The sequence below is a fragment of the Strongylocentrotus purpuratus genome, unplaced genomic scaffold (genome assembly GCF_000002235.5).
Source record: "Strongylocentrotus purpuratus isolate Spur 01 unplaced genomic scaffold, Spur_5.0 spur5_scaffold_9, whole genome shotgun sequence".
NCBI lineage: Eukaryota > Metazoa > Echinodermata > Echinoidea > Camarodonta > Strongylocentrotidae > Strongylocentrotus > Strongylocentrotus purpuratus.
Window position 1 is genome coordinate 33,999,757 of NW_022145615.1, and position 27,052 is coordinate 34,026,808.

The following is a 27,052-nucleotide window of genomic DNA, read 5'->3' on the forward strand; positions in this document are numbered from 1 at the left end:
ATTTAGTGTACGTGTGTTTTAAGTTACCTAGTGCAATAAACGTATTAACACATTTACGTACATGTCAGGTGTTTGAAGAACGTAACTCTCCTCAAGTCGATACCTTGATATTGACGTGATTTTCACGTGATTTTGTTTATTGGGATGAACATAATGTTGATACCTTGTCCGCCCCGGAAGCTCAGGGGTTTAAGGCAATAATTTACGGTCAGATTAGCACTCAGGGGTCCGCCTTAGTGTCCTCGGCGGGGTCCAGGGGCAGAGCCCCCGAAGTTCAGGGGTTTTAGACATTTAATTACGGTCAGATAAGCATTATTTTGATACCTAATTGTGACACTGGCAGGTTACTAATTGGCGTGGGGTTCAGGGGTCGGAGCCCCCGGAAGCCCAAGGGTTTTTGGCACTCAATTACGGTCAGATGAGTATCAAGGGGCCCGCCTTAGGGCTTTGTCGGGTCCAGGGGGCAGAGCCCCCGGAAGTTCAGGGGTTTTAGGTGTTTAATTACGGTCAGATGAGCATTTTTTGATACCTTATTATTTTGTGACACTGGCAGGAAACTATTTGGCGTGGGGTCCAGGCGGCAAAGCCCACAGAAATCAGGGGCTTTAGGCATTAAATTACCAACAGATACATCTAAAGGCCCGCCTTAGGGCCCTAGGTGGAATCCAGGGGCAGAGCCCTCGGGGTTTTAGGCATTTAATCATGGTCAGATGAGCATATTTTGATACCTCATTACAATGTGACACTGGCAGTTAACTACTTTTTTTTCTTTCTTGCTCTCTTTCTTTCTTTTTCTCTTTAATATACTTTTTCAAAAAAGTGGGTGGTAGGGGGGGGGGTGGGGGGTTCGAGGATCCCAATCCCCGCCGTTCCGCGAGCCCTGACATGTAGGCATCTCAAGAAGCATTTCCTTGCCTGGCTGTAAATTTAGGAGTTTGTCAGTTTCCAACAAACGCATAAAAAAAGTATAATATACTTTAAATTATGTCATTTCAGCATTATTTTGTAAATCACCGTTATGGAATTAGAAATAAACCACGTTTGAATTTTATTTCCCCCCCCCCCGATCTACACCTTCTTGGCGGGAAAATTGCAACTGATATCCCTTACCTTTCTTCATTCTCTTTCTTTTTCTTTCCCTTTCTCTCCTCTTTTCCTTTCCCTTCCCTTCCTTCTTTCTCTTTTATGTTTGCTGGAGGAGGGCAAGGTCATTTTGGCCCCACCCCGCTCCACACATTGTTGGCGGGATTAACCGCAACTGATCTCCCTTTCTTTTCTACTTTTTCTTTCTTCTTCCTCTTTTTTGTTCCCTTTTAGCTCTCCTCTTTTAAGGCAAGGACCTTTTGTCCCCCCCCCCCCTCCGATCCACAATCTGTTGGCGGGAAAATTGCAACTGATATCCCCCTTCTTTTGTTTTCTTCTTCCTCTTTTTTCCTTCCCTTTATCTCCTCTTCTTTTTTTATCTTTCCCTTTCCTTCCTTCTATTTTTATTTTTTGATTGGGGGGAGGCAACAGCCTGGGAGGCAAGTCCTTTTGCCCCACCTCCCCGATCTCCTTCATCCCTCTTTTCCTTTCTTCTTCGTCTTCTTTTTTCCCCTTTCTCTCCTCTTTCCCTTTCCCTTCTTTTCATTCTCTCTCTGTCTCCTTTTTTTTGCGGGGGGGGGGGGCAAGGCCCGCTCGGCCCCCCCCCCCCACTGGATCCGCGCCTGGAGTTAAGATTGACTTAGGATCTTTGTGAAACACCCCCCTGGTTGATTACGATTATTTGATTTAAAAAAAAAAATGTAAAATACAAACAAATATGACTGCAAAAACTTACGAAAAACCAACTCAAGAGCATTCTTAATACCTTAGTGTATCTCCCACATAAATCATGATGCTTGGATGACTTAATATGTCATTTGAATTTCCTGAGGTTGGTAGGTTTTTTTCTCGAAAGTCTTTGCAATCGTGCTAAACAATAGATTTTAATCAATAATACTTACCGGCAACATACCACAGGGATATATTTAGCGATAGAAGAAATCCTGTCATGGCGCTAGAAGATCGAAAATGTTCTTGCAAAGCAGGCATTAAAATACCTAATGAAATCTCAGTTCCCTCCTCAATCACCTTAAGACAGAAACGAGACATAAAGACAGTGTTTCGCCAACTATTCTTTTTAGCGATCATTATTTTTGAAATTTTGTTTCGTGTGTTTAAAAGAGAATGTTCGCGAAATGCGTGTGCCTAAGAGATGCAAGCTTTTACGTGAATGTACTCGATTGTCAACTTACTCATCGCGATGATTTCATATTGAGCTATTATTGAATAACCGAACCGTTAGCGATTTATCGGCATCATAACTCCCAGATACGTATGAACTAAGTAAAAATCCGACACATTTGAGGGAGGTTTGTCTTGTTTTAAAACAGATTTTTATGAAAGTCATATTGTTCGATTATGGGTGAAGATGAAATATTGTGGGATTCGGTCATTGGGATGTGACGTTTCAACGATCTAGAATGAAATACGTCATTCTACGCAATTAGTATTGTTCTATTAATGCTCGGGTGAAGTTCCCCCATGCCACCCCCTCACCGGGGCGCGTCTTTTTTTAACCTTACCTTGCCATCCTATCGCTGCATTTGATTGGCTCAATATGAATATATATATATATATATATATATATATGAATAATATATCCATGAAACGCACGCACACAGAATCCGATGCGATAATTCATCAAATAATGAGATTTCGAACAAAAAATACAAGTGCAAAGCTATGTTTATACAAATAAATGATATTGCGAGAAAAAACGGGAGGCTTACCGTAAACGAATGACTACGCAGGACATAAATTGTCCATAATTATTGATCTCCACCACACCTTACCACCGCAAATATTTATACGGGTATAGTCAAATATTAATATGCAGCGCAAGGATGGCAAGGTTAAGTTTAAAAATTTTGCCACAGGAGCGTGGGGGAGGGGGGGGGGTTGGATGGGATTGCATCTCACCTGCCATTACTAAATACTTATTACTACCCCCATGTAGTGTCATTAACGATTTTAACTCTGAGATACAAAATGTGTTTAGGTCCCCTGTAACAACTTACAAGTAATGGTATTTCCTTTAAATTAACCAAATCTCTTTTAATCAATCATGACTTTACAATAAATGGATACTTACGAATAATTTCATGTTTCAGATAGATACATGGTTTTATTTCCGTCATATAAAAATAATATACGATCGCAAGAAAACAAAAAATAACAAAAATTTTAAACAAATATATAATATAAAGTTTACATAAGCAAGAAAATCATATTTCATTAAAATGATAAACAACATGAAGAGCGACAGAATGTCAAACGAAATAAACCAACACAATAAACTACTGGGTAGCCCACTTTCAGATGCCCTTGTATAGTGCAACCGGTCTTCCAAAGGGACCAGAAATCAAAAGAAAAAGAAGTAGTAGAAAAGGGAGAAGAAGATGGAAAAAAAACAAAGACATAACAGAACAAAACAAGAAGAGCATTAGTATTTTTAAATATCTATCAAGGTCTCACGTTATTAATTTAATTAGTTGCGATATAGAGATAAGGAAGGAGAAATGCGCATTAGAAAGGAAATATGCATGAGAGGGCACAATATAATATATCAAACTACATTTTGAGACAGCGTTTAAAAAATGAACTTGTTTTTGTTTTTTAAGTTTAAAAAGAAATATAATAATTATATTTATACATAAATTAACCTAGTTTGAAAAAAAGTTGTTTGACTGACATGAGCGCTATACAAGAACCCACTATTATTATTATTATTATTATTACCTTTGGGATCTTTTCAAACAAATAAAGATTCTGTATTACAATAGAATTTCATTCATGGACTCCTGTAAATCGAAAAGAATTGGTTCTTATTGTTACGGGTAACGCGTAATGGGAAAATTGTCGTAAGAGAAATTCGTTTCATGTAAAGCATAAATAGGAGTTTTTGAAAAGGACAAAGGCAATCTGAATTTTTTGGAGAAAATATACAATTTTTTAGACATTGGTATATACCCCTACATTGTGATTACAATTATCAGGGATGATTTCAATATTTGTTTCACTTTATACACCATACAAGATATTGCTTAAGCATCATGCTTCGCAGTTGGGTTTAAGTTGTCTAATAAATTGTTGGCGAGCGAGGAAAATGTTAAGATGTGTGAGGTCGCAGTGCGAAAAATTACATCTTATAAAGAGGAAAGAACCCAATCCTAATGGGGTTATAAGCACATTCTCATAACGGAAGTCTGAAAAGACCTTTGATAATAGATGCGTGCGAGCGTAGCGAGTGAGCTTTGGGGGAAATTGCTCTTAGTCGCTTGAAATTAGCTAGGGCGCGTTTATCTAATGATGAGAGGAAAAGGGGAAACTTATCAGGAAGAAAAGGAGCATTACCAAAGTACAAAGAGTAATTATCAGAGGTGAAAATGGGAAGCTTTGGAAAGTTTAGAATAAATGTTTTCAGTTTTTAATTTTCTCAATATACAACTTCCTGACCCTCCTTTCTTCTCTATTTTTTTCCTTCTTTTTTCTCTTCTTTTCTTTTTCTTTTACTTCTGTTTATTTTTTCGTTCTATGTTGGTGTGTGTTTTGTATACTGTTGTACTTGTTATGTGTTTAAATGTTGTATGGGGCGGGGGTAGTAGGTGTTTTCTAGCTCTTTCTCTTTTCATATATATAATTTTGTTTGTCTCTAAAGGAAATTGAAGAGGAATATAGGTTAACAGAATATTGTGGAAAAGAAATAATTTGAGATAATTTTGTTTATGTGAATATTTTTCATCTGTAAATGTGTAACTTTTGTATGTAAATGTAAAAGTTCATTGGCAAATTTATTAAGACCTATGTTAAAATTATGTTGTTACTTTGTATACAATGTTATAAATAATGTACAATTTTTCTTTATGAGAGAAATGAGTAAAAACCTATGAAAAAAAAAACAACAACATCGTGTATTATTCACGCTGATAAATGAGGAATCGACAAACTGTATGAATTATGCATTTTTTCGTGGCTTTATTTAACATTGGTTACTGTCATTTTTACATGTATCATTTAACCATGACCGTGTCGGTACATGAATTCACACCAATATGATAATTGTATTATAATTGTATTACACACCGATTTGAGTATCCAACCCAAATACAGAACTAGTGCTGGAATCTATGCTGAAAAATGAGGAAAAATCTGCACCCCATACATAACCCTTGAAATCAAAATATGTGAAATCCAAGCGTGTAGCCAGAGAAGGGGGAACCACGGCTAGAAACCCCTTCTCGTATTGAAGATTGGGTTTTCGCCCTCACCTCATCCGAAAGGGGGTCATGGAGTGACCTCGGGGGGGGGGGGGGGGGGGTCAACACGCGCATCGCGTACTTTAACGATTGAGACAGGTTGTACGATTGAAATTAGTGCATGCTGTAGGATGTCGCTTCTGGCTTGGTGGATCTGGAGGGTCATGTCATGGTTCTTCCGTTTTTGAAATTTGTTGGAAAAAAAATTATACGTTAGGGAAAACAGACATGTTGGGCTTGTTGTGTACTTTCTTGCCACTTTCAAAAGTTTATTTTGACCGACAGTTCACGGAATTAGAATCGTTCGTGTCGCGATCTTGTTCTGTCATTTTTCCTTTTTTATTTGTCTTATCGACGCAGCCACTCATCATGCAGGCATTTCACCATTCTTGGTAATCTAAATATCACTCTGATTCGCGTTTTTTCGATCGTAATGAAGGTCAACAATTAATTGTACTGCGTTCTACAGGCTGAATTGGTAAAGGTAAGCATTATGTTTATGCAAGGTCCTTGTTTTCAAAAGCACAAATGAACCAAGTGCAGGCGGATTACGTTCTGTCATTTGAGTACCATGCCCCACCTATTGCGTTACATGTATGTAGACCATGATGTAGACTTTAGACTGTAAATGATGCTGTGAATGTCTGTGGAGTTGTTCGTACTTTAATCAGGAGTATGAGGGTCAAAAACTCAAAAAGGATTGAAAGTGAACTTGATTGTTTCCGTGATTAGCTAGCTCTTTCTGTGATGATTTAAGACACCTTCTATTAATAGTAGGGTGTCTGATCGCGCACCCGATGTTGTGTGCTAAAATTCTTCCCATAAAGATTACACGCATCCCTATGCAGTCTACGTGCATTGCGCGACCATGCAAAAAAAGTCAATTTTTTTTTTCAATTCGAGATTCAAACCTTTATCCATTGTGATCCTGAAGGTGATAATCAATAAATGAGGTGTCATATGAAAGATCAGGTGAATTCCAATATTTCCAAAGGGGCGGCGTAGCCCCCGAAATTCTAAAAATATCTTGGTCAAAACAGCAATTTAAACATTGTGTCCTGGCTAACTCTGAGGTTTGTCACTTTTGAGATATGACGCCCCGATCGATAAGTAGTCCCAGTCCTAAGGAACAATTCTATGTGCTTATATTTTCGCTAGCCCCCAGGGATCACAATTGATAACAGTTTAAAAATACCCTTCTCGCTATTTGGTGGATCAGCTAATTAGGGGGCGTGTGCTCCGCTCAGTCCAAACCATGGTTACATCGCGTAACATCTCCGCGCACGAACGAAACCCCAAATTCAATTACACATTATAGTGAATGAAAATATGGTTGGCAATTCGCGCGATAAACCCGGAAGTGAATACACGTTATAGTCAATAGCAATATCGCGGAGACAACATGTGTTGTCTCCGCGATATTGCCATTGACTACAACGTGTATTCACTTCCGGGTTCTACGGCGCGAATTGCCAACCATACTAGTCAATGGCACATATCGCGGAGACAGCTGTTTGTCTGAATTTAGCAAAACAACATCACTCTGCGTGGACGTCTTTTTCGTTGATTTTGACCAAAATGATATGAATATACCAGCGTTTTGGAGGGGCTGTAACTTTTGATAGAAACATCGGTGAGACTTGAAATTTGAAATGTATTATTCTGATAACATTTTTTATTCAAATATCAAACAAAAAAGGTGAAAAACGATCCCAAATTGAAAATTGAAATATCGTTCCTTCACTCCTTTCGCTTTTGAGTTTCGTTGAAAACTTTTTACGCATCTTTCCCCCTCCCGCACCAGAAAAATATTCCGCATACGGCCCTGAAAAAGACAAATGAAAATTGGAAAATATAAGTGATATAACAAATTTGAACTCTTCGCTGGCGCGAGCTGCTTGCTAGCCTATTTTGTATTAATTGTTTTCACTTGCTCGTCCCCCTGAAAAAAGAAAAAGATAAGCATTGCCTAGAATACAATTGTGCCTGCTCCGACGGGCCCCGACCTGCAACCATGGCAACAATAACACCCAATTTATGTACCAAATGTTACTAAGAGAGACTAATTCATTTTTTCTCGCTTGCTACGCTCGCTTGCGAATAAATGGAATAGACATTGCTTTGAAAACAATTGTGCCCACCCTTGACCTGCAACAATATCATTAAAAATGGAAGTGTTTTTTTGCCCTCTCGCCAAAAAGGAATTGATATCGCGTTAAACGCGATTGCGCCCATCCCGACCTGCACCAATAAAAATAAGTTTATGTATTAATTTCTATTAAAAGAGAATTGATTTTTTTTTGCTTGCTCGCTTTACTCGCTCGCCCAATTGGAATTGACATTTCTAACAAAATATGTGCGCCCCCTTGCCTGCAACAATAATCCCAGTAAATAAGTACCAAACGTTATTTTAAGAGATATTGTTTCCTCGCTCCCCAGAATTGATGAATTGATTGATTTTAGTAATTGATATATGAGTTGATTTGTGTCACCCCGACCTGCAACATAAAGATTTATGTTTATATACCAATTATCGTTGAAAGAAAAGAGTATTTTTGCTCGCTCGCTATACTCTCACTCCCAGATATGTAATTAACATCGCCTTAAGCACGATTGTGCTTGCCCGAACTTGCAGCAAATCAGTATTAAAAAAAAAAAAGGTTTTTTCTACCCAAAATTAAATTAACATTGCCTAATAATAAGTAATACCTGGCTCGCTCGCTCGCCAGAAGTGAAAATTAGCATCGCCTTTTTTTTCTTCGGTCGCTTGCCCCCCCTGACGGAGTACCCCAGATACGCCACTGGTCTATGGACTATTGTATGGTCATATAGTGCAAGGTTATTTCCATATTCAGGATACAATAAGAGAAGCATGGATTAACAAGAAAAATCCAGGATAGACCATAAAGTAGGAAGGGGAAAATGATCAAAAGTTTCGATTCTAAATATATGTCATAAAACCTCAAATATGTAGTATATTTTTGAGGTTCTTTAATAGATATGAACATATATTTGCAAAAAGCCCATGAATCAAATCATCCAGCCTTCCATCTATAATTCTTGAAGCTTTTAAAGGAGAGTCCTTGCAGCAGATATTTCCAAGCTAGATTTGGATTGGATGTGCTGTGACAGCAGGTGATAGTGGAGACGAGAGCGAAACGGTGAAAAAGTTCTATTTACAATAAAAGTGGTAATGTATGGGTAAAAAATAAAAACCACACACTTGAGCTTACAGCATTCCGAAACCTACAGAAACCATGTGATGACAGGAAGGGCTACCACCTTAGAAGTTGCATCTGTTGGGGGCAGTAACTGAGTGTGCAAATTCAATCCTATGTTCACTGATTTTGATATATTTTTTTTTGAGTATTCCAGCAGTGATAGTGTTCATTATCATGCATAGCTATTTAATATGAGTGTCCTTAGCCTTAAATTCAGGATCATGCCATTTTTATATTGTCAAAAGGATTTGTATTATATTATCTTCTGCAGAATTCAAGACATAATCATGAGATCAGTCTCAGTTCAGAAGCTTACCCAGTTGCAGAGTAATGTAGACAAGATCAGAAACATCTGTATCTTGGCACACGTTGATCATGGTAAGACAAATTAACATAAGAACAGGGTTTTTTTGAAGAATTACAACAAGACTTTTAACATTTAAACATACTTTTACACTGATCACTCATTTTTTTCCTTTTTCTGGTAAAAAAAAAAAAAAAAGTTTGCCGACTACTGACAGAACAATTTGTTCTTCATGTGTTGATAATCTAAAGGAGATAGCTTTCTGAATGTGATGATGTAAGTCACCTAATTTTTGTATAATTGTTATTTCACTACCACAATGCATTTTCTCATAAAGATGATATCAATATACTTCATGAATGGGTTGGGGCTAGTCAATGTAACTATTACCAGTAATGATTATTGTTTGATTATTTAATTCCTTAATTTTGGTAACGTATACAAAGAACAAACTTCCAGGAAACGGAGAACAAACAGTTTTAAATACTCAATTCAATTTATGTGACTGTACAGGCAAAACCACCCTTGCTGATGCTCTTATCTCCAGCAATGGAATCATCTCCACTCGTATGGCTGGCAAGCTGAGGTACATGGATAGTCGTGAAGATGAGCAGCTTCGAGGCATTACCATGAAGTCTAGTGCCATCTCTCTCCTCTATAGCAATACTCCAGGTATGGTTCATATATAAACATGTATATACATCCAGTCTTGCTTTCCTTTAGGCCTATGATGGTGATGGTTTTACAGATGGGCTACTTTGGTTATTTAGAGAGGGCTTTAGTATATATCAGTTTCTATTTGCTGGAAGGCAACACATGAATTATATCCCATATCCTGATTTTACCAGCATGCACCTTCTGTACTCTTTTGTTTATGTATTCCTTGTTCAATTTCCACCGTGTGTATTTGAAGGAAATAGCTGGGTGATACTTTTCTGTATCCGAAGTAAGAATACGATTACATTGCATTTTCTTAATGTGACTGTTTTTATGAGTGTACAGCACTTTGAACTTTAACCTGCCCAAAAATGTTATATAATTTTGAGACTAAGAAAAAATTTCCTCTTTTCTTGAAATTATAAGAGGGTTTTTTAATTGTAAAGTTGGATATCACAGAGCAACATTTGTTTAAATCTAAACAATGAGAAATTGAATCTTTGTTAGAAGTCGTTGACACCACATGTTTGTAAATATGTTTGCCTTAAATGGGTTAATATTTTGGTATTTTCATATTTTCGAATTTTCATATTTCTTACATTTTTCTGTAGAAGAGGAATACCTGGTGAATCTGATTGACTCCCCTGGACATGTGGATTTTTCGAGCGAGGTTTCTACTGCTGTCCGTCTGTGTGAGGGAGCCCTAGTGGTCATCGATGTTGTGGAAGGAGTCTGCCCCCAGGTTAGATTTCTTGATGTTGTCTTTTAAAGAGTTGTGATTGATCAAGATTAGTTGCAAGTCATTCAGTCAATCGCACCTGTTTTTAACTGGTCTGCAGCTTCACATCGGTACTGAATGTAGCCAATGTATAATGTCTAACTCGTATTGCAAGATGTGCATTATGAGGCAAATATGATCAGAGCTTTCCAGCTGACAATATATCTTTATGTGCTTGGCAGAAGGACCAGAAACACAATATTTTGTTTTGAAACTCTTTAGATCTGATTCTTAAGTAATAATCTTCACCCCATCACACTATGGACGACATACAGTATTTCATTTCATTTCATTTCATTTATTTTCCACTTCTCATAAAAAACATATAACAATTTACATACAATATCTGATTAAATACAACAAAACAAAACAAGAAAATAACATAACAATAAAATAATTTTAAGCACCTAGAACTTATAATTGAGTATGTGGAGGAGCCAACAAAGGCCATTGACCTGTCAAGGGCTGGTCTCCAGGAATAAATTAAAAATATATTGGTAGGTAAAGAACATAATTTAGTACATAACAAAAGGGAAACAGGCGGTCTGTGTGATGGAAAAGTATACACAAAGAATATATGAGCATAAATAATTCAGGTGGTGTAGTAATTATTTTAAAAAGATCAACATATTTTAACATTTCAAAAGACATTGTTTGTATTTGCCTTTGAAAGAGGCAGGCGAAGGGCTGTTTTTTATGTCATCAGATAATGAATTCCATAGTTGAGGTCCCAAGTGTCGGACCGTCTGTCTGGACGACTCATACTTTAACAATTGAACACGTGGTCTATTGGAATATCTGGTATTGTACTGATGCATTTCAGAGTTTAACATGAACATATTATTAAAAACCTCAGGCAGCAAGTTGTTGAAATATTTGTACATAAATAATGCAGTTTGCAATTTACATATGTCAAAAATATTTAATACTTTAAGTTTCTTAAAAAGAGGATCACTTGGTGTTCTGGGATGAGAGTTAGTTATTGCACGTAGAGCTCTTTTTTGCAATACATATAGCTTATTTATTAAAATATTTGAACATTTCCCCCATACTATATTACAATAAGAAAGGTATGGCAAGATCAATGTGTTATATAAATTGGTTAAAATTCTCAGAGGAATGAAAGGCCTAATTCTATACAATACTCCAATTGCACGTGCTATTTTCCCCATGATTTCATCAATATGACAAGACCAAGTCAGGCTATCATCTACAGCAATTCCAAGAAATTTTATGCAGTATACTTTATCAATCTTATAAAAATTGATGTATATATCCTCAATTTCATCATCAAGATGTCTATTTCTTTTCTTAAACACCATACATTGAGTCTTTTTTGAATTGATCATAAGCTTGTTTGCTGCAAACCATTGGTCAATTTTTGGAATTTCTGTACGAATAATGGCATTTAGTTCATTTATACTTTTCCCTTTTAAAAACAAAGTAGTGTCATCAGCAAATATTGTAGGGCAAATGAGTTGAGTAACATATTGAACATCATTAATGTAAAGCAGAAATAGAAGGGGGCCTAATATAGAACCTTGGGGTACACCTACAGAAATCTTGAGTAAAGACGACTTGATATCATCCAAGTAAACAAACTGACTTCTGTTATTCAAATAGCTTCTTGTCCATTCTAGACATACTCCCCTTATTCCATAATATTCTAATTTTTTTAATAATATGACATGGTTGATACTATCAAATGCTTTAGAAAGGTCAAGGAAAATACTAAAGGCAATATGTTTACTTTCAAAGGCATTATTTATATTATCAATAAATTCTAGTAACGCCAGGGCAGTAGAATGTCCTGAGCGAAACCCAAATTGTCTATTATATAAAATATTATATTTATTTATGAATGACATCAATTTAGTATAAACTAATTTTTCAAAAATTTTGGCAAAAATGGACAAAAGAGAAATAGGTCGATAATTTGAACTTAGATTCTTTTCTCCACCCTTATATATAGGCAAAACTTTCGCTAATTTTAACTTGTCAGGGAAGTGACCACTTTGTAGAGATACATTATAAATATAAGTTAAAGGCAAAGCAATTATATGTATACATTTCTTGAGAACTTTGGAGTCAATATCATCATATCCTGGACTCTTGCCATCTTTTAGTGCTAGTACTATATTTACAACATCGACCGTCCGTATGTCAGAAAAAAATAATGAAGTAGGATAGTCACCATGTAAGTATTTACCTGGATTTATATCATTTGAAGGTATATTTGTATTAATATTTATGCCAACATTAACAAAGTATTCATTTAATAGTTGCGCTATTTGCTTCTGGTCATGTATAATGTTACCATCAATAGATTGCTTGAAATAAAGTAGAAACTCTCACACTGCGTCACGCTGATATATGCTGCATACATGCACCCCCCCCCCTCCCTCCTTCCGGATATGTAAATCATTTGTCAATTCATATATTTGACACCCTCTCGCTAGGCTCCAAATGATGCAATGTGAATTACAAGTAGTAGAAAATTATTCTATGTTATATCCTTCTTTGTAATTCTAAAATTGTCACCAGTTTTTATCTCCTATTATTAAATTGAAATTATCAGCTAACTGTACATGCCCATCTTCATCTATAATTTGGTAGCAATTATTGAATGAAGTTACCTTTAATTTGTTTGAATAAACTTAAATCAGACTTGTGTTATAAATCCTGCCATCCTACAACTAGCCTCGTTGGAGCAATTCAAACAACATTGATCGAATGATTGAAACCAGCAGCGTTATTATAGATATCCAACTTAATCCAAAGGCCTATATTAAAGTTTAAATCAAATATGTTCATTTTTTCCAATACATTATAATCAGACCCATGTTGTCTTACGACAAGCCTGGTTAGAGCACATCAAACCATGCCTGGTCCTGAATAAGATTGACCGGTTGATCAGTGAGCTCAAGTACACACCGATGGAAGCACATCTTCACCTGCAGCAGGTCTTGGAGCAGGTCAATGCTGTCGTAGGAAACCTCTATGCTTCACATGTCCTTGAGAAGACTTCAAGTGTAAGTTTGAAGTTGGACCTTTTCTTGTTTTCGGGCTTGTTTTCCCAGATTGGTTTACAGTGAACCAGATTATGTTCTTGGTCATGAACTTAAGAACAATTTTTATTTGATTTGGGTGCCAGATGATGCCAACAATTACAGGAGATTAAGATTACAAGAATTGATATAAACAAATAATGTACATTTTCCTGTTTTTGATAGCCTATGATCATTTACTTTTCTCAATAATTTTGGCTGGTTGTTTTGTGAGTGAGATTAAAGATAAACTTGAGTTCTGGTAATGCGATTGCATTTTGAAAGAAAAGGTGTGGAATGAATCAGAAAAGTTGATCATATAGCATGTAAGTAATGGTGTGTAATGCAAGGTTCTGGAGTCATCAAAATCATCATAAATTTGGCAGAGTCTTGGTAAAGTAACAATCACTTACACAGAAAGATGTATATGGGATAACACACATGGTGTCGGGGCTAGTACTACCCTGATTTCCTTATCTTTCTATGCTCATTACTCAGCCAGTATACATTTTCTTCCCAAATTGTTTGGCACATGACATTTATTTGTAATCTTGAACATTCAGTGTAAGTTTTGTTAGATTCTGTGAGAATTCATTTTCTTTTTTTACCAGAACTCAAGTTTATCTTTAAGTGAATTAAATTGTATTGTGCAAGAACAAGAAAATTGAACCAATACTAAAGCCACAACAATCTAGTTTTATCCTCATCCAAGTGAAAGAGCAATACAGACTCCAGATTTTCAGAATGTTATTATTTATGGTCATCCTGTAAAATGATGCCAACAAGATGAATAATTAACACTCTCCAGAAAACTGAAGACTCCGTCCAGACAAAAGAAGAAGTGAGTGGTGGAGATGCTAAGGAAGGAGAGGAGCAGGTTTATGATTGGAGCGATGGATTAGAGGACACCGATGACTCTCATATCTACTTCTCACCAGACCAGGGCAATGTGATCTTTGCCAGTGCCTTGGATGGCTGGGGTTTCAGGTATGAAGACATTTCCATTACCATGACATGGAAATACCTGAAGTAGTCATGAACTGCCTTATGAAATTGATTTTCTGAGGCTTTGATAAAGTGATCGGGTCTCTTTTACAGACCATTTAGAAACACAAATTTTCACCGAATCCATGACCTTTGCCACCATCATGTCTTTAATATCAAGAAAGGAGTCGATGATCCCTGTTTCTCTAACACCAAGTATAACAAGTTTGTAAATGGATTCAAAATTGTCCTCAACTGAAGTAATTCTTTACTACTTGTAAGCTTGCATGAGGATTTCCTATTGCTATTAAACAGTTAAGAAAACGGCCAACACTGGGGATTATGAGGAGGAGCATGCATGAATATCACTATGTTTGTAAGCTGTTCTCTGACTCTACTGTGTATCTCAATTTTCTTACAGCATTAACCATTTTGCTGAGATGTATGCAAGCAAATTAGGTGTGAGAGCGGACGTCCTTCGTAAGACTCTGTGGGGAGATTTTTACCTTCATACAAAGTCAAAGAGAATCATGAAAGGAGCTCAGGTATCTATCCTGTTTTTTAATGATTCATGTTGAGAGTTTTTCAAAATGTAACATTTTCAGAGTTTTTTAGCTTAAGAGTTCATGTATACAGCCTCTGCTTTATGTTATGACATTATAGTAAACATTAATTTTGCTAGCTGTCATAGAGACCTCATATTGTTATAACAGGCCTACTCTAAGCTGAAGGCTCTATTGATAATGATGATAATGATGATACTAATGATAATAGTAATGTCAATTTATGTAGCGCAGATACCACATAATACACTCGACTGTGCTGTGGTGAAAAAAAGTCTATATATTGTTAAATTATGGACACAAATCCAAATCTATTCGAAGGCTTCTGAAAACAAGAAGATCTTCAACAAAACCTTTCAAGATAGCGATACTGCCCCCATGTGAATGACATCAGCTGTGTCACCCAATACCATTTGTTGGAATATAATTGTTTTCAAACATCACAGCCCAATCAAGTTAATATATGAATCACTTTTTGAGCTGTATTTGTCTCTTCTAACTCTCTTTCCCTCCCTCCCTCCGACCCTCCCTCTCTCCCTTATGATTTGCTCCATCCAGGCTAAAGCAAAGAAGCCATTGTTTGTGCAGTTTGTTCTGGAGAACATATGGTCACTCTATGAGACAGTCATCGTCAGGAAGTAAGTATAATGCAGTCATAAGGACACAAGTCCCAATACCAGTAACGTTTTGTAAATGACATCACTTTTAACCTTTTCAAGATGTACACTGTGATATCAATACACCCGCATGTATGTAAATGTACAGACTGAATACAGACCTGTTTTTATTTTACTGCTTATTTTAGGCCTGAGTCATCACGGGTTTTGCCGAACCCGGGTTTGACTTGAAAATTTCGGGCGGGGACCGGGTACCCGAAATTTTCACCACTGCACTGACACTAAAAATCGTGTGCATGCAGCGGCGGGAGTTAGACTAAGTTGCTGTTCTAATAATGCGACGGAAAAGACAGTTACTGCTTTCAAAACAATAAAATAATCAATGGAATTAAATTAAGATGCTTTAAAAAATAAATGGATATCGTTTCAGTTGACGGTAGGTGTTTTTATCGCTCTAAAATTGAGGCTGCAAGAAAGGAATCACGCTTCGTGGTACCGATCGGGTGCGTTCAGAAACGGAAGTGGAAATAGATCTATGACCCACTGAAGACAGAGCAAGAAAATGCCACACACAAGACTAAAATGTTGATCAGACTATTGCAATTAAATCGTAATACCAAAGGCATTAATTTAATTGTCAAAATATATCCACAACATAATGGTTTACCCTTGATAGTTTGATGAAGGAAAATAAATTAAAGCTCTTGAAATAACATCGAAGTGCCTTTCGTTCGTTCTGAAAATGCGTGTATAACGGCAAGCAGAAGTTACGAGACAAGCTTGATATGCACGTTTAAATCCCTACACCGTCATCCGACCTGATCGGAACAATAAGCATTAAACCAATTAAAAAACATCACGGAAGACTTTAAGGGACTCCAATTCAACAAAATTACCGTAAAATAATTATTTGCTTTGACAAATAATACTATATATATTCATAATATCTTACAGAAATAATGATATTTCATGAGCTACGTACTCGATATCGAGTTCAGCTAGCCATCATTTTGAAATGAGACGTAGTTGTCATGCAGTAGACTGTAGAGGGCAGTATGCAGAAGAGAGAGGAAAAAGCGCGGGCCTGAGATCACGTGATATTCACGTGACTATTACGTGATTTTTTTTCCCTCTCTAGCTGCGAGCTGCCGCATTCTGCGCTGCATGCATGACAACTACGTCTCATTTCAAAATGATGGCTAGCTGAACTCGATATCGAGTACGTAGCTCATGAAATATCATTATTTCTGTAAGATATTATGAATATCTATAGTATTATTTGTCAAAGCAAATAATTATTTTACGGTAATTTTGTTGAATTGGAGTCCCTTAAAGTCTTACGTAATGTTTTTTAATTGGTTTAATGCTTATTGTTCCGATCAGGTCGGATGACGGTGTAGGGATTTAAACGTGCATATCAAGCTTGTCTCGTAACTTCTGCTTGCCGTTATACACGCATTTTTTAGAACGAACGAAAGGCACTTCGATGTTATTTCAAGAGCTCTAATTTATTTTCCTTCATCAAACTATCAAGGATAAACCATTATGTTGTGGATATATTTTGACAATTAAATTAACGCCTTTAGTATTACGATTTAATTGCAATAGTCTGATCAATATTTTAGTCTTGTGTGTGGCATTTTCTTGCTCTGTCTTCAGTGGGTCATAGATCTATTTCCACTTCCGTTTCTGAACGCACTCGATCGGTACCACGAAGCGTGATTCCTTTCTTGCAGCCTCAATTTTAGAGCGATAAAAACACCTACCGTCAACTGAAACAATATCCATTTATTTCTAAAGCATATTTATTTGATTATATTGAAATATAAGTTTGTGAATTCCATATTTTTAGTTCTATATTTCAAAATATCAGTGTGAAATTTAATTTTGAAAAACCCGAAACCCGAAAACCAAAAACCGGGTTTCAGCTCGACGGTCGGGGCCCGGGCGGGGACCCGTTTCGACTCAGGCCTAGCTTATTTGTTAAAAACGTAAATATGCAACACTAAAAGAGATAAATGAGTATATTAATTTGAAGAATAACTTCAGTAGTATTCCAGCCCCCTTGTACAGTAATCTGTTTGTTTGGATCATGAATAATAATCAGCTTAATAGAATACTACTTAATTTGTATCAAATACCCTCTCTGAGATATGAAAGTGAACTCTGATTGGAAAGTCACATGGATTGGAAAAGAAGACCTTCGGGTTACAGGTATTTAGTTAATCTTTTTCTTTACCCGCCATCCATGTGAGTATTTTCCAAATGTACTCTTGTTTTCTATTCAATGATTTTCTTTGTTTTTTCTGAATAAATAATAATAATAATGATAATTAGATTTGGTCTTGAAAAAGATGATGTCATAATGATGTAATTTGTATTTGTAGAGATAAAGAGAAGATGGAGAAGATAGTGAAATCTCTTGGATTGAAGCTGACCCCACGTGACCTTAGACATAATGACACCAAGATCTGTCTACAGGCCATCTGTAACCAATGGTTACCCGTCTCAAAAGCTGTTCTCTGTATCCTTACTAAATCTATTTTACATTCATTTTTAATATTTATTGATTATAGATAGAGCTGTCTGCAATCTGTCTTAGCAAGTAGTAAAAATCTGTCTCGAAAATTTTTCTACTGACCTGAGAAGTACTAACTTTGATCTATGTTCACGGAAAGAGAGAGACTAGCTTATGGTAATTCTAACTTGCCTATCATGGAGTTTAAGGATTGTTTGGACCAGCATTATACAGCATAATCTCGATTAGAAATCACATTCCCACATTCTCATGTTTATGTGTGTATTATGCAGGTGTCAAGAATGCTAGCTTGATATTCCAATCTCTCATTGGCCTGCTCATTGTGTAGCTAGAACACAATTTCTGCCAAAATTATTTGGGAAATAAATAATGTATTTTTATTCTTGAATATGCAGTGTAAGATTTACTTGATTGTGTGGAATATCTTTTCAATCGTTATCATTTGAAACACATTTTTATTATGTATCCTTTAAAGCCCCACTGCACTACTTATACCTACATGCGCCCTCTATATATCCAACAATGCCTTAGCCGTTGATCCTCATGAAGCCCTTTTTAATATGTTAAGTGAGAGCTGATTTGATGAGATAACCACCTGCCAGTGACCTTGCAGGGAAGTCTAATCCCTCTATGCCAAATTAGTGCAGAGGGGCTTTAATTGCTGCCAAATGCACACGCTTGTATTGACAAGAAATATTCTCCTTGACGAAGCCATCACCATCCATCAGCCATGATATGTTCTAAGCTTCCTAGTCCTACTGATGTTAGTGAGGAGAGAATAGAGAAACTCATGTGTAGCAGTGGGCAGAGATTTGATTCCCTCCATCCTGATTCGCAACAACTCAAGCAAGGTATGTCTTGTACGAGAGCAAATTATCTTTAGTACAAAAAGTTGAAATAAATCAAACCTTTTCTATTTTAATCTTAGGATAAATTATCTCGCTGATCCTGATAAATTTGAAACATTTATATTTTTATTTTTTTCTGGGGGATCCACAACCTACAAGCACTGCTTTTTAGTGGATCCCCCCCATTTCCTCAGAAATTAAGAAATTCTTGTAATAATTTTATTATGTGCAAAGTTTATTTGTATAGTTTCTTGAAAAAATGAATTATGTATGAAATCAAATGTAATATCTATGTTTACCTTTCTGTTGGAAATGAAATAAATATAAATATGAATATGAATATGAATATAATATATTTTGTGAAGTAATGTCATGCATGCTTTAGTTGTTGCTGCATTAAACAGGCTTAAGATTAGGATGATATATCAAATAAATTTTAATAATTGGTTAAGCATTTATAGCTGTGTAGGCATCATTATAAACAATGTTTTTCTTTCTGTTGACCATGGAGATGATTTGTATGCAAATTATATGTACATATTTTATTTTATAATCACTGCAGCACTGTGGCATAGCAATCTACAGCATGGTTCGCTTTTACAGTCTAATATAATTTCTTTGTATATCTATTTTGACCACAGCTTTTCAGAAGTCGACCTCTGATGATGATGCCCCCGTGATTGTTTACATCTCAAAAATGGTAGTTGTAGATAGCAGTATGCTACCACAAAACAGACAGAGGTATGCTTTATGACACACTTGCCAATACAAAATCAAATAGAGTTCAAACAGATTTTGTATTTGCTCATTAGTCAGCTGTTACACATTTTCTACCAAAATTGTTTGCCGGATGCCAATTGTCTGTCTTCACATTCATTGTAACTTCTGTTTAGTTTTGTGAGATTTTCTTTTATTTCATTATCGGATTCCATTTTGCCATACCTCATTAAAATCTGTATATACAGTCAAACCTGTCTTAGTGGCCACCTCTCTATGAAGACCACCTGTCTACAGTGGCCATGTATTTTGTCTCCCTCAGAAAAGAAATGTATGTTGTAGAACCTGCCTAGAAAGACCTCCTGTCTAACAATGACCAATTTTTCTGATTCCCTTGGGTGACCTTTTCAGACAGGTTTGACTGCATCATATATTCCATGCCAGGAAGGCAAATGATCAACATGAATAGATTAAGTTAAAAGGGTACATTAAAATGATCACTATATTAATTTTAATCCCCAGACCGCTGACTAGTGCTGAGATCCAACAGAGGAGAGATGAAGCGAGGAGGAGGCATGCAGAGAGACAGGCAGCAGCAGAGCAAGAGAAAGAAGGAGGAGGAGGAGGAGGAGGAAAGAAAGATGACAATGCTACTTCTAAAGTTGAAACATCAGCTCCAGGCAAGTGCATATATACTGTTCTTTTGCCAGGGTTCTGGAAGACATCATTTAACATTGTATGGGCTGTGACCAAAGAAAAAAAATCAATCCACATTTTCGGACACTTCGTATCTGCCATCGAAACAGAAAGTGGGTAAACATATCAGGAAAAAAGGGGCCTTTAGAAAACAGGAGTTCCTCATCTGATGCTATTAATAGTATTAATCTTTATGACTAACACTTTCCTGTGTCATCTTGAATTAATGTTCAAGAAACATTAATTCTTTAATTCCCAGTTAACCAACTTTTATTTGCCCCAAGGAGGCAAGCATGCACCCTCCTCCACCTCCTGTACTAGTTAAAATGATGGCAAATATATTTAAAAGATCATATGAAGAGAGGTTCTACCACAATGTTTTCAGTTTTTAATTTTTTTTTTTTCATTCACATTGTTTTAACAAATCAATTGCATTATAAAGATCATGTAAAATAAGAATACCGATTTCTTTATGGCACAGAAAATAACCTGTTAGTTTCACATGCTTTCTTGTATACCACCTCAGAAATGCCAGAACCAATAGACTTGAAGGTAGAGTCAGAAGAAAAGGAGGAGAAAAAGACGGGAGAGATGTTTCTTGCATTTGCAAGGGTCTTCAGTGGAACTATTCGTAAAGGACAGAAACTCTTTGTTCTAGGACCAAGGCATGATCCTCAAAAGGCATTGGCTGAGGTATGTTCCACCAAGTTATTTTCAATATTTGATGTCTTAAAATTAAATTGCAGGACATTCTTTTTATCCAACGCTTCTTTCAACATTCTTCTTGTTCTGAATCCCGTCCTTCTCTCTCTCCCTTTCTCTGCCCCTCTCTTTCCTTCTCTTTTGCCTTTATATATTTCTCTTTCTCTTCCTCTTACTCTCTCTCTCTCTCTCATTTCCCCTCATTTGCCCTTCCATTTTTCTCCTAATTTCTTTGTCTTCTGTTTTCCATTCATTGTCTGTCACATATTTCAGACTTTTATTGTTGATTTCCTGTTGGTTCCTCCTCTTCCTGTGCCCTTTTCTGTTGTTTCTCTTAATGAAAGAATTATTCTATGGTATCTTACTTTTATTATTTATGAACCTATATTGAATTCCAATTAAAAGAAAAAACTTTTCTTTGTTTAAGAACTCTTGATATAATATCATCATATTTGGCAGTGAAAAGTTCCTAAAGCACTTAAAGTGTTTAATAGTGATTTCTGTTTATTTGCTTTCTTTTTAGATGTCAGAAAATGGAGGTACTTTGTCTAACAGCATGGAGTGCAGTCGATACATAGCTGAGTTTACAGTGGATAGTCTATATCTTCTGATGGGAAGAGAACTAGAACTATTAGAGAAGGTCCCTGCTGGAAACATATTGGGTGAGTGGTCCTCTTTACTCTTTATCTTATTAATATATGATGGTGATAGTATTCCAAAGTGTTATGAATGATTAGATAAGTCTGAAATAAAACACAAAAATATTTCTACGCAATGATTAATTAATATTGTTTATCAGTATGTCACTATTCGTCTCTCTGCAGTTTCTAAGAAACTAATCATCTTTTTATTATTACTATTTTTGTTATATCATTAGCCTTTTATCAGAATTAATTTATCGGAAATAATACCTATTTCCATGAGTACTATTCTCCAGAAACATTACAATTTAATTAATTGCTTTCTTTATTCTTGTCCAGGTATTGGAGGCTTAGATGAGATGGTGCTGAAGTCAGCGACCGTTTCCAGCAGTCTAGCTTGTCCAGCGTTCACTGATATGACCTTTGCTGCCCCACCCATTGTCAGAGTAGCAGTGGAACCCAAGCATCTATGTAAGCAACAAATTAGCTAGTGTATCATGAAATCAAGTATAATTCAAATGAAAGTCCCTGCCCTATCAACCTGGGAAGTTTTACAAACAATTTTGAAAGTATACTATAATGCTAATAGATACTTTTTCTTCATCAAAATGTTTTGTTCAACAGTTGATTTATATGCTCAGTCTTTGAATTTACATGCTTAATTGTATATTTTTGTTTTGGGTCTTGTTATCCATTTTTTTTTTTACCCACCTCATGGTTTTATCATTCAGTCTGTAGTTTTATATGGACTAAATTATTTATTATTTTTTTGCAGTGAAGAGTATCTTTAAAATCTTATTTCAATAAATAATCAAGGTACTTTTACCTTTTGCTGGCTTTCCAGTATTACCTGAATACATTGTAAAGTTCCAAGCTCTCTTTATATTAGCATCTATCCCTTTATGATTAGCATCTTTGATTTTTATTTCAGCTGATATGCAGGCTCTGATGAAAGGTATGAAGCTGTTAAACCAAGCTGATCCCTGTGTAGAGGTGTTTGTACAAGAGACTGGTGAACATGTTATCGTGGCTGCTGGTGAAGTACATCTAGAGAGATGCCTGGATGACCTTAGAAAGAGGTATGATCAGGAACCAGTCTTACATTATTTACGGTACATTATTTCTCCAATGATTTCTTCTGTAATGATACTTTCTTTTGAGGGTTTATTGGATATTCATCTTCCTACATTTTTTTTCTTCTAAATTTTTGTTCGTCGAATCATACAACATTTGAAAAGACACTGTAAATTTATTGTTTATCAATTGGGTGAGCCTAAAGAAAATATCTACAGTGACCAAGAATGTTTTACAGTCAATAAGAGTTTATAGAACTGGACATAAAGATTTAGTCTTTGCATAATTTGATTGTCCTTTGTTTATGTTCATTAATGCTTAAACTTTTGTACTGAAACATTATGTGTACATGGAAGAAATTCCTTTAGGGCTCACTCTCAGCAAGTATTTACTTTGGCTTTTTATGTTGTTGCCTTCCATTTATTGATATAAGTATGTAACTGTGTTTAAAAGATCTTTGTCAGTTGGAACTAAATTGAAATCTTGCACTGTGTCCTTCTACTTCTTCTAGGTTTGCCAAAGTCGAGATTGATGTTTCTCCTCCAATCATTCCATTCCGTGAGACCATCATCCCGCGACCCAAGATGGACATGGTGAACGAGGTCATAGACGATATCAACCAGGTACATAGAAAGATCCAATCCATGGGAATTGACACTGATGACATCAGGATATTAAAGAACGGTTTGGTGGAGATCAAGACCTCCAATGATGCTTGTACCTTCCACATCAGGGCTGTCCCTCTTCCAGAAGCTGTCACAAGTTTGCTTGAGGAGAACGCAGAGTTGATCAGGTTACTAGACCACCATATTTCATCGCTGTTGTCTGGGAAGGCGAGCGATCAAGCATCAAGCACAGAACTTGCTCCGACGGTGAAAGCCAGTATGCAGGAACTCAAATCCAAGCTGGAGGAAGCCTTTAATGCAGCTGGGAAGAAATGGAGAGGATGCCTGGATGGGATATGGGCGTTTGGACCACGCCGATGCGGACCCAATATTCTGGTGAATAAGATCGAAGACTACAAGAGGTTATGTGTGTGGGACTGTTTGGAAAAAGGAGGGCTGAAGGAGGAGTGTGTCCTGAGGGAGTTTGATAACAGCATTGGGAGTGGCTTCCAGTTGGCAACCCTCGCAGGACCGATATGTGAGGAACCTATGATGGGAGTGTGTTTCCTTATTGAGAAGTGGGAAATGGACCAGTCCTTGATGAATAAAGGCCTTGTGGACAAAGCAAATCTCAGGACTACCAAGAAACATGACGTTGATGTGGTGTCTGCAGGTTATGGGGCTGATGTACGTGAGAGCACAGAGAAGGATGGATCAACAGAATCCCGATTAGATGATAACAAAGATACACAGTGCAATAGCAGTAGTAAAATGGCATCCCAGCCTAGAACTATATCCATCCCCAAAGGAATACCAACAGGAGGTGTGAACAACCCTGAAGAGACTAGGATAGGATCCCTGACATGTACCTCGCCTCTCTCATCCCCGATCCTCTCCTTCTCTCCCCTAGGCTCTCCACCCGCCTTTGGCTCCCCCTTACCCCACAGCCCTCTCCGGGGTTTTCACCCCTACCACATGCAGCAGCAGGTGGTATACGGCCCCCTCTCCGGTCAGGTGATCTCTACCATCAAGGAGGGATGTCGTGTAGCCTTCCAGACACAGCCACAGAGACTCATGGCGGCCATGTACAAGTGTGATATCCAGGCCACAGCTGATGTGCTAGGTAACTAAACAGCATTAAAAAAAAAAATTATTCTTAAAGAAAAGGTTGAGTTCTGGGAAGAGGTGAATAATAATTTGTGCTTGTTATCATTGTTATTATGCAAGGGTGGAAGAACATTAGATAAAACATGTTCCCTGAAAAGCATGGCTCTTCAAATGCCTTCATATTCTAAATATGGCATTTAACATCGTAAAAATCGGGATGGATTTTTATGTCGTGTGTTCGTGTAGTCCCATATACATCCTTCTGTGTACAGAGCTTGTAACTTGACCAATACTTGGCCAAATTTCTTATCACTTTGATGATTCCAGAACCTTGCAATTCACAAGAATACGTATATGCTAGATGATCAACCTTTTCTGATCGATTCCACATCATTTCTTTCACAATGCAATCGCATGACCAGAACTCAACTTTATCTTTAACTTGGCATCCATGAGCATTGTGAATTGTAATATCTCACCACATGGTGAGAGCCAGAAGGGTATGCATTCCCTCATTTAACACACAGTTAGTGCCATTCTTCCTCTCGACAGATGATGCATAGTAAATATGTATCAAAATGTAAGTGATATTGTCAGAAGTTGTTAGTAATGTATAATTGAGTGTACAATTAAATGTACATTGCTTTTATTCTATCAATGTTCTTTCAAGTTGCCCTGAAACGCAGGGAAGGGATCTATTGAACTTGTATTTATCAAACCGTATTCAACAGAAAGAAAGAGTAATGTTTGCTTGATTCCCACATGTATTGCTCAACTTTGTATATGCCACACAAATATTTTCCTTGTTCCACATTGCATTTAACATGGAATAGTTACACCAAAGGCTTCAATAGTATTTTACTGTTTTTAGTGCAAGATTAATCTATAAACAGTACCTTTAGGTGTTGTCATGGAGCTTATCACGACCAGAAATGGGTAATTTTGCAAAGCGGTTATGTTGCACAGAGAGGCAAAGAAATTAATTTTTGCAGTTTGGAAAGAGCATGCAACTGAATTGATGAACATGTTTAGGTAGATTTAATTTATTCTTTATTTCATAAGATAATGTAATGTACTTTGCACGATTTTAGTATGCTTGATCATAACCATTTTAAGTGTTTATGCATGATATAATGGAATACCTATTTTGTCTACGATTTAATACAACTGAATCTCAAGTTCAAGTTTGTTATAACTAAGATCTCATTTTTGTGTTACTTGTTCAGGTCGGATGTACGGTGTGGTGTCCAAGCGTAATGGTCGCATCTTGCAAGAAGAGATGAGAGAGGGTTCTGATGTCTTTGAGATTGCAGCGGTGCTTCCTGTAGCCGAGAGCTTTGGCTTCTCAGAAGACATCCGTAAGAAGACCAGTGGCTTAGCGAGTCCACAGCTGTTCTTCAGTCACTGGGAGGTTTGTATAAAGCCCACTCTTGACTTGTCTTGGGGGTGTTTCACAAAGATCCTATGTTGAACTTATCTCTAAGTTGGACTTAAAAATGATGGAAAGCCGATAGCATCTTTGAAAATATTTTGTAAAAGTTATTTTAAAAGGCATAAAACGTTGATTCAAATCATTCATATTTTCTATTATCATGGGAGATTTCATGTTCTTGATGTGGAATTTATGAAAAGTCTAAAATACTTGTATTTTTGCTTTAGAATATATTTCATTATAAGGCTACAAAAGGCTCTCAATAATTTTTAACTTAGAGTTAAGTTTGACTTAGAACCTTTGTGAAACACCCCTCTTGTCTTTTATGATATACATGAGTTATGATGAGCCTAAAATCTAAAACTTAAGATTCAAGTGAATGATTTTTTTTGGGGGGGCCGAAATAACCTCAGTAATAACTTGCCAACATGAGACCAGTACAAAATGTAAAGCTTATGAGGCAAGCATGGACAGAGATAAGAATTGACAGACTATTGAAACAACTTTCGGTATCTGTTTTTTTGATTTTTTTCAAATATTTCAACACCCCCCCCCCTCCCCCATATTCAAACCTTGTGTCTGTAAAATACTTACAATTGTGGTTTCTATAGTAATTGGATAACTTGTCCACATCCTGGTTCAATTTACCAAGTATCACAACAGCTGTGTCAACAATTGACCTGTAACCTTTGACCCGTCTGTGACCTTTGACCCGTCTGTGACCTGACCCACAGGTGGTGCCCGGTGATCCTTACTGGGAGCCGTCGACAGAGGAAGAGCTGCTCCACTTTGGGGAGAAGGCTGACTACGAGAACCAAGCCAAGAAGTACATGAACGGTGTCCGGCGACGAAAGGGACTCCGCGTGGAGGAGAAGATCGTCGAACATGCCGAGAAACAGCGAACACTGAGCAAGAATAAATAGATGCGATTTTCACGCTATTGTTTGTTGAGAGCCAGAGGGTCGAACACTATACTCAACTATATGAGTTAACGCTCTTCTACTTTTAACTGTAATGACTTTCTTGCATGATTAGGTACAGGGTCAATGCCATTCTGGCTCTGAGCGGACATTACACCCAGAGAGAAGTTTATATTTTAAACAGTACCGGGGGGATGTTTCATAAAGCTGTTCATAAAGTTACGCATGAATTTACGAATGACTTATATGTGAAAAGCCAAA

At 36.8% G+C, this 27,052-nt stretch overlaps 1 protein-coding gene across 1 annotated transcript; it reads left to right on the forward strand.

Moving 5' to 3' along the window:
- Positions 1-5,677: 5,677 nt before the first annotated feature.
- LOC579471 (elongation factor-like GTPase 1) lies at positions 5,678-27,052 on the forward strand. The gene is made up of 19 exons (XM_030976715.1): positions 5,678-5,823; positions 8,832-8,938; positions 9,378-9,536; positions 10,133-10,263; positions 13,137-13,331; positions 14,155-14,333; positions 14,752-14,875; positions 15,452-15,531; positions 17,898-18,034; positions 18,778-18,900; positions 19,539-19,638; positions 20,137-20,294; positions 20,837-21,003; positions 21,536-21,674; positions 21,993-22,124; positions 22,585-22,732; positions 23,239-24,455; positions 25,666-25,850; positions 26,606-27,052. Exons 2-19 carry the CDS (start codon positions 8,848-8,850, stop codon positions 26,792-26,794), a joined length of 3,654 nt encoding a protein of 1,217 aa, XP_030832575.1. The 5' UTR covers positions 5,678-5,823; positions 8,832-8,847; the 3' UTR covers positions 26,795-27,052.

What these genes read in the sequence shown, in the direction of transcription:
- LOC579471 (XM_030976715.1), top strand. Translation starts at nt 8,848, where the DNA reads ATGAGATCAGTCTCAGTTCAGAAGCTTACCCAGTTGCAGAGTAATGTA. An exon ending in CCTCTATAGCAATACTCCAG is followed by an intron (nt 9,537 to 10,132) that starts GTATGGTTCATA and finishes ATTTTTCTGTAG; the next exon opens with AAGAGGAATACCTGGTGAAT. An exon ending in CCCTGCTGGAAACATATTGG is followed by an intron (nt 21,675 to 21,992) that starts GTGAGTGGTCCT and finishes ATTCTTGTCCAG; the next exon opens with GTATTGGAGGCTTAGATGAG.